This window comes from Chlorocebus sabaeus, chromosome 21, assembly GCF_047675955.1.
Source record: "Chlorocebus sabaeus isolate Y175 chromosome 21, mChlSab1.0.hap1, whole genome shotgun sequence".
Lineage (NCBI taxonomy): Eukaryota > Metazoa > Chordata > Mammalia > Primates > Cercopithecidae > Chlorocebus > Chlorocebus sabaeus.
Genome location: NC_132924.1, coordinates 11,798,407 through 11,810,566, shown reverse-complemented (window position 1 = coordinate 11,810,566; position 12,160 = coordinate 11,798,407). Strand labels below are relative to the sequence as shown.

Sequence of the window (12,160 nt, the reverse complement as noted above, 5' to 3'; positions counted from 1 at the left end):
CATGAATATCTCATGAAGAATCTATAAAAATCTAAAAATCTAGTATTATTTTGTGACTTTGATAAGGTGGCAAGATACAAAATCAACACAAAAATAATATTTATTTCTACATATTAGCAATAAATATGTGTAATTCAAAGTGTAAAATATAATATTATTTATAATTATTCTATAAAATCAAAATAACATTCTTAGTATACACTTCACAAAACATGTATATGCAGATAAAAGAAATTAAAGACTTAATTAAATGGATAGACATACCATGTTCATAAACTAGGAGACACAGTATAGTAAGGATGCAACTCTTCCCCAAATTAATCTATAGATTGAATGTAATTCCCATCAAAATCACATTAGGATATTTTGTTGATGTACATAAGAATATTCAAAAATTTATATAGAAAGGGACAGACATTTAAATAACAAAGACTATTCTTGGAAACTATCTTGAAAAGAACACTCTCCTTAGTATTGAGGTTTTCCATATCCTTACAGTAATCAACAGTGCAGTACTGGTAGAGGAGGTATAAACCTATAAATCAATGGAAGAAATTACAGAACTTAGAAAAAAAGCAGCCACACAAATATCCTCAACCGATTTTTGACAAAGATGCAAAAACAACTCAATGGAAGGAGGATATCCTTTTCAGGAAATAACATTGAAGCAATGTTCAATCCATATATAAAAAATAAAAATAATAAAAATCAACCTTAAACCAAGCCTTAGCACACTTTACACAAAAATTAACTGAATATGCACCCCATAGTTAAATATAAAAAGTAAACCTGTGCTGGGAGAACTGGCTAGCCATATGCAGAAATTTGAACCTGGACCCTTTCCTTATGCCTTATTTAAAAATTAACTCAAGATGAATTAAAGACTTAAATGTAAAACCCAAAGTTATAAAAACCCTAGAAGAAAACCTAGGCAATACCATTCAGGACATAGGCACAAGCAAAGAGTTCATGACAAAAACACTGAAAGCAATTGCAGCAAAAGCAAAAATTGACAAATGGGATCTAATTAAACTGAAGAGCTTCTGCACAGTAAAAGAAACTATCATCACAGCAAACAGGCAATCTACAGAGTGAGAATATCTTTGCACTCCATTCATCTGACAAAGGTCTAATATTCCAGAATCTATAAGGACCTTAAATTTACAAGAAAAAAAACAAATAACTCCATTAAAAAGTGGGCAAAGGACACGAACAGACATTTCTCAAAAGAAGATATTCATGGGGCAAACAAACATATGAAAAAAAGCTCAACATTACTGATCATTAGAGAAATGCAAATCAAAACCATGATAAGATACCATCTCACACCAGTCAGAATAGCAATTATTAAAAGGTCAAGAAACAACAGATGCTGGCGAGGTTGTGGAGAAACAGGAACGCTTTTACACTGTTGGTGGGAGTGTAAATTAGTTCAAACATTGTGGAAGATGTTGTGGCAATTCCTCAAAGATCTACAACCAGAAATGCCATTTCACCCAGCAATCCCATTACTGAGTATATACCCAAATAAATATAAATCATTCTATTCCATGTCATTGAAGCAAAGACATGGAATCAACCCAAATGCCCATGCCCATCAGTGATCGACTGGATAAAGAAAATGTGGTACATATACACCATGAAATACTATGCAGCCATAAAAAGGAACAAGATCATGTCCTTTACAGGGACATGGATGGAGCTGGAAGCCATTGTCCTCAGCAAACTAATGCATGAACAGAAATGTTCTCACTTATAAGTGGTAGCTGAACAATGAGAACACATCAACACAGGAAGGGGAACAACACACACTGGGGCCTGTTGGTGGTGTGAGGAGGAAGAGCATTAGGAAAAACAGCTAATACATGCTGGGCTTACTATCCAAGTGATGGGCTGATAGGTACAGCAAACCACCATGGCACATGTTTATGTAACAAGCCTGCACATCCTGCACATACCCAAGAATTTAAAATAAAAATAATTTTTTTTAAAAAAAAGGAAACCTACAAAACTTTTAGAAAAACAAAAACAGAATATCTTTGGGATCTAGGATGAGGGAAATAATTTTTCATCTTAACACAAAAAGCATGATTCACAAAAGCAAATCTGATAAACCAAATTTTAAAACAGGCTCTGCAAAGATCCTGTCAAGAAGATGAAAAGACAAAATACACAGTGGTAGAAAATACTTACAAATAATATATATCCAACAAAAAAAGAGTATCTATCTATCTGTGTATGTGTATTAAATATCAAAAAACTCAACAGCAATATACCAAACAATCCAATTAAAAAATGGTCAAAAGATATGAACAGAAATTTTACCAAAGAGGATGTACAGATGGCAAATAAACTCATAATATATTTTATTAATGTAAAATATTTTATTAATATAAAATACATTAAATACATCATTAGAAAGTATAGAAATGCAAATAAAGACCATAATGAAATATTACTTCACATCTATCAGAATGGCTAAAACAAAAGATAATTATAACACCAATTGCTGGTGGAGACATGGAGTAACTGGACTATCCTTATATTGCTGGTAGAAATACAAAATGGTACAGCCATTCTGAAATACAGTTTGGCAGTTTCTTATTAAACTAAATATGCAACTATCATATGACCAATCGACTGCACTTTAGGTATTTACCCCACAGAAATAAATACTTAGGTCTATAGAAAAACAATCCACAAATGTCCTTAGAAGCTTTATATGCAACAGCCAAAAATTCAAAGCAACCTAGATATCTTTCAATGGGTAAGTCATTAAACAAACTGTGGTATATGCACACTTTGGAATGCAACTCAGCAATAAGAAAGAGTGTGTGATAGATGCACAAAACTTACAGCAATCTCCAAGGAATTCGGAAAAATGAAAAAAAGTCAATCCCCTAAGATTATGTACTATAGCACTGTATTTGTATAATACTTTTGAAATGACAATACAGAATTAGAGAAGATTGGTGGTTGCCAGGAATTCTGGATGGAGGTAGGAGGGAAAGCGGGTTGAATTATAAAAGGTCAACACAAGGTATCCTTCTTTTGATGGGACTGCTCTGTATCTTGTCTATGGTTGTAGATACCTGAGTCTACCCATGGGATAAAAATGGCAGAATTACACACACACACACATACATACACACACACACACACAAAAGTACACATAAACCTGGAAAAATACGAATAAGATGGGTAGACTGTGACAAAATCACTATCTTAGTTTACAAGATATTATGATTTGGGGAAGCTGGCTAATGAATACATGGAATCTGTCTGTATTATTTCCTGCAACCATACGTTAATCTACATTTATCTCAAAACAAAAAGTTTAACCTGAAAAAACAGGCCTAAGGTTTAACTTGCCTTTTCAGAACCATTCTCAGTCTACTTTTCTAAGCTACTGGACCTTAAATTATTGAAAACTTAGTAATTGCTGAACATGTAATAACCTTTCCTTATATTTAACTGAAAATGGTTTAAGAGTCAACAATTCGAGTATGACAATGAAGCAGAACAGTTTCAATGCTCAAGCACTTCTGTTCTTGTGTATGACCTGCAGCCTTAATTTTCTGTGTAAAAATGGTTACATTATTTCCTTAGCTTTGTTTGTTGGAGACAAAGAAGGGATGCTTGTTAAGTATGTCAAAACATAATCTTATCTTGCGAATTTTTGTTAATATATCATAGAAGATAGATTTTTCATTTGCCCAGAAAGCTCGTTAACGCATTTGGAAATTTCTGCTCTGTAACGTATTTAGAGCTGACAGTCTGTTTTTTACTTCATGCTGAAAAGTGTCATCTTATGGTTTTGTGAACTGGCCAGAAATTCACAGGTTTTAAGGGTCTTAAGAAAATTTATATTGAACATTGCTCTTTGTCTAACAAATAAAAGATGTTAATTTATTCCTATTTTTAAAAATAGGCCTAGAAAATATAGGAAACAATTTTTCTTTTTTTCTTCTTTTTTTGTTTTCTAAGGCAGAGTCTCACTCTGTCATCCAGCCTGGAATACAGTGGCGTGATCCGGGTTCACTGCAGCTTCCAGTTCAAGTGATTGGCCTCAGTCTCCTGAGTAGCTGGGATTATAGGCATGCACCACCACGCCTGGCTAATTTTTTTGTATTTTTAGTAGAGACAGTGTTTTTCCAAGTTGACAATACAGAATTAGAGAAGATTGGTGGTTGCCAGGAACTCTGGATGGAGGTAAGAAGGAAAGCGGGTTCAATTATAAAAGGTCAACACAAGGTATCCTTCTTTTGATGGGACTGCTCTGTATCTTGTCAGCTGGTCTCGAACTCCGGGTCTCAAGCGATCCACCCGCCTCAGCCTCCCAAAGTTCTGGGCAATTTTCATTTTCTAGATAGGAAACAATCTCTTAGAAAACAAAACTAAACAAAACAAAAGCAAAACGACTCAGAGAATTAAAACTGATAGGACTCATTACAAAAAAAAAAAAATTGAAACTTCTGTTACTATAAACATCTTAAGTGAGAGAAGGTAGAAATTATTTACAGCATGCATAAGAAAAAGCTAGTATCCAGAACAGCAAAATATCTAAAAATTAGTAAGAAAAAGATAAACTACGCAAAAGGAAGATGACAATTGAATTGAAAAGGCAATCTACTGAATAATAAAAATATGAAAAGATGTTCTAACTTACTAATAATTAAGGAAGTGTATATTAAAGCAATGAATCACCATTTTATACATAGTGTCTTGCCATACGCAAAACTGATAACAATTCTTGATTTTATTTTGTAATTTTCTAAAATTTTTAATGGTTTTTAATATATATAGAAAATTATAAGTTGATTTTACTTCTTACAATCCAGGTAATGTTGAATATCTTGCTCAACACAGTAAAAATAAAAAACATGAGTCAAAAAGAAAATGCCACTTGTAGTTTATATAAAATTTTAAAATTTGAATTATCCTTTACTTAGAATATAAGAGATTAATAAGCTAAAAACAAAATACAGAATACAATGCATTTGACATAAAATTAATATCTACATAGCTACACATCTCTCTGTAGCTATTCAGACACACACACATACACACAGAGAGAGCTCACACAAATAAGATTTGAATAACCCACCAAAGACCAAAAAATGCATATTAAAACTATAAAATACCATTAATTTATTATATTGGCAACACTTCAAAATACAGCATTAAAGGGGTTTTAGAAACTGAGGTTCTCATCCATCAAAGCAGGGTTGCAAATTGCTATACAAAAGAATCAACCAAAATAGCACTACGAATTCCCTGCAGATTTTCCTTTACAGAATTCATCTTTCTGAAAGACTAACAACTTATCTTACAAAATACAGCAATGTTAGTATGGTGGGGGGGGGGGGGGTATGGTGTATGTGTGTGTATACACAAATCAACGGCAGATGGATGGATGGACACATATTTAAATGTTCCATACAGTACCATCTGAGGTAGGGAAAATGTGAAGCAAACTAAATAGTAATTAACTGAAGAATGCTCAAATAAAATCTGAAACACAATGTAGCTATTAGAAAGATTAAAGGAAGTATGTATAATAAAATATAATCAATTGCATTGGTTTTAAGCATTAAAAGAGTAGGTCTTCAAAGTCAGTTCATTAATCAGGTCTTCACCCTGCTGGCATTCATATTAACAGTGGTATACATAGTAGGATACCATAAAGCATAAGAATACTAACTCTAGGACCAGAATTCCTTAATTGAAATCTGAGTTCTCCCCTCCCCTCCTTAATAGCTGTGGTCTTGAGAAAGTCACTTAACCACTCTGTTTCCTTACATTTACAAGACCAAAAATAGCAGTGCCTACATCACAGTTTATGGTGAAATACATTTAATATACATAAATTAGAACAATGCTTACACTAGGCAAGCATTACATAAATATGGATTTTGCTGCTGTTGTAATAATTACATGTAAAAACACAGTACCGCCTGGTATATCATAAGTGCTCAGTAAATATTAGCTATCATTATCAATATTATAAACCAGTACTCATTTTAGGCACTTCTACATTTGTTAGCATATGTGAATATGTACTTATGAGTGATTCTGAAGTACATTTATTATAAGTTAGGTACATGAAGTAACAAGAGGGAGATAACTACTATGTAACAAAAATGAAACATGACTGATTAAAAGGTTTAAACAAATTATTTGTCTAACAAAGTTAATTATCTTACCAAAACATTATGTCTCTCTTTGGCTATATGGGAAAGTATTTTTTGATTAACCAAAATATTATCAAAGAACCAGTAATAATTCTGCCAGTTGTTTGGCACCCTTGCTGTCAAAGTAATGGTGACTATGTTATCTTATTGACACTGTAACAAATTACCACATACCTAACGTTCTAAACACCACAAATTTATGACCTTAAGGCTGTGGAGATCCGAAATCCAAAATGAGTCTTACTAAGCAAAAATCAAGCTGTATTCATTCTGAAAGCTTTAGGGGGAATCCAATTCTTTGCCATTTCCAGCTGTGGTGGCTGCCTGTATTATTCGGCATGTGGCTTCTTCTTTGATCTTCAAAGAAAATCACGGCAACTTCTCCTTTTGTCAGCACATTTCCTTTTTCTGCCTTTGACCCTCTTGCCTTCCTCTTAGAAGGAACCCTGTGATTACATTGGACCCACCGATATAATTCAGGATAATCTCCTCATCGTAATCCATCTGCTAAATCCCTTTTTCCATGTAGGGCAATGCACTTACATGTTCTGGATATGACTAGATATGGACATGTTTAGGAGCCATTATTCCGTCTGCCACACATGGGTCCCACTAGTGAGATGGAACCTACAAGCAACTTGGGTTCAGGCTGTTCTCCTGCCTACTCCATATTGACAGAGCAGGAGCACCGTCATCTCAGACAAACACCACCACTTGAAGTTCCAGTTCCCTTTCTAGCCTCATGCATTTCACGGAAATCACCTCTTCTAAATACAAGCAGCCAGAAAGAGCAGACAGTAAAACACAGATAAGACAGCTGGGGCATAGAGGGAGATGGGTTGAAGTCTCTTGGGTAACTGCCATACCTCACCCTTATACAATGGGTCCCAGTAAAACAGTGGGCCTTGGCCAGGGGCGGTGACTCACGCCTGTAATCCCAGCACTTTGGGAGGCCAAGGTGGGCAGATCATGAGGTCAGGAAATCGAGACCATCCTGGCTAACACGGTGATACCCATCTCCACCAAAAATACAAAAAATTAGCCGGGTGTGGTGGCATGTGCCTGTAGTCCCAGCTAGTCGGGAAGCTGAGGCAGGAGAATCGCTTGAACCCGGGAGGTGAAGGTTGCAGTGAGCTGAGATGGCACCACTGCACTCCAGCCTGGATGACAGAGCAAGACTCCGTCTCAAAAAAAAATTAAAAAGTGGGCCTTAATAAGCACATTCCTTTCCCTTTCCCTTCCGGTGCACTAAGATAGAGAAGCTAAAAGCAGATTTGGGGGATATGCCTGCAGCTGCAAAAAGATGCATGGGAACAGACACACAACTCTCTCTCCCAGATAAGCACAACAAAGAGACAAAGAAGCAGTCCGAGCCTCTGATAAACTCTCCCACCCTGAATTCTTAAAAACTCTTAGTCTGTAAGAGAGTGTGCCTCTGACCTAACTTAGCCAGAAGGCATCTCTCAGGTTTGTTTTCTAAAATAAACCTGTCTTGACTGGAAAGCCACCTTTTCATGTTTCTTTCCTCTTTCTGTAATTCTTACAAATATCAACTGACCTCTGCCAATTGTAAGCCTCAAAAGGTCAACCCACCAGAAAAGGAATTTATAGTGGTGTTTCACGCTCCTGTTTTGGTGGATGGCAGTGTACCAGAAATCATGATACTCAAATTTAAAATACTTAGAATTTAATATAGTACAAGCCATACTATCATAATAATTTGAAAACATTTATACATCCCTGGCCCTAAAATTCATCTGTGTGTACATGTCAACATTCCCCTGAAGAAAAAAAGACTACGATCTGTTAACTATTCTGTGCCCTCACAACTAACCCTTTACAAAGTACTTACATAGGGAGGCAATAACTCTTTTTTAATTAAATGAGACTAAAAAATAAAGTCCCTTTAAGACAAACCTACTCAAACATATTTAAATGTTTAAAATCATTAAGGAAGGTTAAAACACAACTAACTTTACTTCTTACCATATATAGCATATTTTAGTTGAAGACGTTTAACAATTTCTTCCACAGTAGGTTTATATTCGAGGAAACATGTATAAATTCCACTCATACTCTCCTCAAAATTTTGGAATACAAGGCTTCCTGTGGATGTTATTTGTGCAGTGCGGTTTTCTACTAAAGGAATAAGATACAGTTATGAGTTGCTTAAATTCCATGAGACAACTACCAAAACATTTTCTCAGCAAGGTAAAACCATCATAATTTACCAACACAGTCAATGAAAGGAGTAGGGGGCATAGCTAGGACATTGCATCTGGTGTCTGCTAACAGTGGATGCCAGGATAACCTTCTTACTGACAGACATTCACTAACCAGAGTTCATCAATTACATTGTTGCCGAAGTAGAAAGAGACTAACAAGGATACATACAGAATATGCTCCTGATCTGCTCCTTGCATTGAACTGGGCACGATCAGAAATACAGTACACATATATACAAATATATACACATAAATATATACACATACTTTAACATGATTATATTTATATTCAATGATAAATTAGGCCCTCAGTAAGCTTACAAACTATAAATAATACACCCAGAACAAAGGCTATCAGAATATAATCACTAACAAGAGATTTCTTATCACTACACATGATAAAAGGCAAAATTTAGCTTATAAATTTGAGGTTTGCAGAAGAAGAAAAATATTGGATATGAGATTACTTGACTTGCCCAACATCACATAATCACACAGTTGCAGTGCTGGGGGTCAGAATGAGATGCAAGCACCCTTTTCATTTCAACATACTTCATTATTTAAGTGTCATACAGGGAGAAAGCTATGTTGTGAAATGAAAAGTAAATCTGCCTTTGGAGGCATTGACACTTGGGTCTCAGACCTACCTTTCCCTCTCACAAACTGTAACCGTGAGTAACCTATTAATCTTTCTGAGATCCAGTTCCCTCATTTGTACAACGAAAAACCAAAATATATGATAGCCTATCTCACAGGATTTCTCTGTATAACAAATACAATGAATGCTAAAGTACTTGAAAAAGCTATAAATCTGTTATTCTGAAAGTTTATAACCACAGTTTTTAATTAGAAAAATTCTTAGATATTAAAATTTGCTTAGTCAATAATTTGATATTCCATTAGTTAGAAGTGAAAGTACTACATCAGGAAATAATTGTCTTCCTTTTTTCTTTTTTCTATTTTAGGTAAACAATTTATTGCTTATAAATTTTAAGTTGAAATATTTCTCCAAGACAAATGATGAGTGTTCATAGGGATGAAATTTTCATTATTTATTTGTTCAATAAATATTTACTGAGTGTCTAGTACATACAAGCCCTGCTTCAGGTATTGAAAGAGAAATGAACAGATGGATATACCCACCATCAAGGAATTTACATAGAGCATTATGCCTTGAGAACTTCCATTTCTATATCCTGGATGATGCTGAAAAACGTGATATGAATTTAGAATACATTTCTATTGTAATGCCTATTTCTTCATGATTATCTTTTGATGAAATATTACATATTTATCCTAACATACCAAGTCTTTTATAAACAAAGTCAACAGTTTGCAAGAGTTCACTATGTATTTCAGCAGAAACACCTCGTAGAGATATAATAAAGGGTTCTCATGAAGTTTAAAGAAATTATAGAATATTATGTCATCAATGAGATTACATATTCCTTGGCAATCATTTGAAATGAATGTTTCCCACACTAAAGAAAGCAATTAATAGGTGTATCAAAATATATACCTAAATGCCTACTACAACACTAAACATTATGACAGCCAGAAAATGTAGTAGTATACAATCTATAATAAAATGCCCCCTGACTGCCTTCTTATTTAAAAAATGTTTAAATAGATCTAAAAAATAAAGGGGCTCAGAGCCAAGATAGCCAACCAGACATAGCCAGCAAGAGCTTCTCCCACCAAGAGATAAGACCATCAAGAAGACCAGCACACTCTGAGCAGATGTTCAGAAGGAAGGCATTGAGAGTAGACAGAGGTAGGACACCGACCCTGGACTGAAGGAGCAAGAAGCTGGGTACCCTGCACAGAGTATCCAAGCATCAGGACTTATTCCTCGCCCTGAGTGGCTCCTGGGGAAGGGGTAAGTTAAATAGACATGGAGTGGCCCACTGTCACTACGGACCTCTAGAATCCTAGCTACAGGAGAACCCATGGATATTTGGGCTGGTAAGGGAGAGCTTCTTGGAGGGTTGGTGGGGACAAGGCTCCCCTGCATGGAACCCAGAGTATTTGCCATGGGACCTGCTGCAGTGGAGCATGGCCAGGGACACCATCCCCCAAGGCTTGCCAAAATCAGAGCTGAACTGAACAAAATTGTGACACAAAAAGACATACAAAAGATCAACAAAACCAAAGGCTGGTTTTCTGAAAGAATAAATAAGACTGGTAGACTGCTTGCTGGACTAATAGAGCAAAAAAAAAAGAGAGAGGATCCAAATAAACACCATCAGAAATGACAAAGGGGACATTACCACTGACCCCAGAGACATATAAAAAACCCTCAGAGACTATTACAAACACTTCCATGCCCATTAACTAGAAACCCTAGAGAAATGGATACATTGCTAGAAACATACACCCTCTCCCATGATTGAACCAGGAAGAAATTGAAAACCTGAACAGACCAGTAGTGAGTCCTGACACTGAAACTGTAATTAAAAACCCACCAACAACAAAAGCCCTGGACCAGACAGACTCACAGCCAAATTCCACCTGACATATAAAGAAGGTCTGGTACCAATTCTAGCTAAACTATTCCAAAAAATTGAGGAGGATCGGCTCTTTCCTAGCTCATTCTACGAAGCCAGTATCATTCTGATATAAAAATCTGGTGGACACAAAATGAAAAAAGAAAATTTTAGGATAATAACCCTGATGAACATAGATGCGAAAATCCTCAACAAAATACTAGCCTAGCAAATCCAGAAGCACATCAAAAAGCTAATTCATCACAATCAAATAGGGTTTATCCCTGGGATGCAAGGTTGGTTCAACATACACAAATCATAAATTTGATTCATCACAGAAACAAAACTAAAAACAAAAATCACGTGATCATCTCAACAGATGCAGAAAAGCCATTCAATGAAATTCAACCTCCCTTTATGTTAAAAACCCTCAATAAACTGGGCATCAAAGGAGAACATAATAATAGCCATGTGTGACAAACTCACAGTCAACATCATACTAAACAGGCAAAAGTTAGAGGCATTTCCCCTTGAGAACCAGAACAAGAAAATAATGCACACCCTCACCACTCCTATTAACATAGTTCTGGAAGTTCAAACCAGGGCATCAAGCAAGAGAAATAAATAAAAAGTCATACAAATAGGAAGAGAGGACTTCAAATTATATGCCTTCACAGACTATTTGATTCTATACCTAGAAAACTCCATCGTGGCCTGGCGTGGTGGCCCACACCCATAATCCCAGTATGTTGGGAGGTCGAGGCAGGCAGATCATTTGAGGCCAGGAGTTCAAGGCTAGCCTAGCCAACATAGTGAAACCCCATCTCTACTAAAAAATACTAAAATTAACCAGGCATAGTGGTGCATGCCTGTAATCCCAGCTAATAAAGGTTGATTTTAATGATGTTAATGATTTCTCCTGGCTACTCCACATTGACAGAGCAGAAGCACCATCATCTTGAACAAACACTGCCACTTTAAGTTCCATCACTCCTTCTAGCCTGATGCATTTCAAGGAAATCATCTCTCTTCTAATTACAAGCAGTCAGAAAGAGCAGACAGTAAAACATAGATAAGACAAGAAGCTGAGGCACGAGAATGGCTTGAACCTGAGAGGCAGAGGTTGCAGTGAACAGAGATCACACCACTGCACTCCAGCCTGGGTGACAGACTGAGACTCCATCTCAAAAAACAAAGCAAACAAACAAACAAAAAAACATTGCTTCTGTTCAAAGGCTTCTGGATCTGAAAAACA

The 12,160-nt window shown here is 35.8% G+C and overlaps 1 protein-coding gene across 4 annotated transcripts in view; it reads right to left on the bottom strand.

Annotated features, from left to right (window-relative positions):
- Nucleotides 1-12,160, bottom strand: part of ZPBP (zona pellucida binding protein) — a 157,389-nt gene that overhangs the window by 108,561 nt on the left and 36,668 nt on the right. For 3 of the 4 annotated variants that reach the window (XM_007981344.3, XM_073008853.1, XM_073008852.1), the window contains one exon: nucleotides 8,181-8,333. In XM_007981344.3, the coding sequence (XP_007979535.1) occupies nucleotides 8,181-8,333 (153 nt within the window). The remainder of the gene's footprint in view (nucleotides 1-8,180; nucleotides 8,334-12,160) is intronic. The other variant, XM_073008850.1, reaches the window with a different exon arrangement.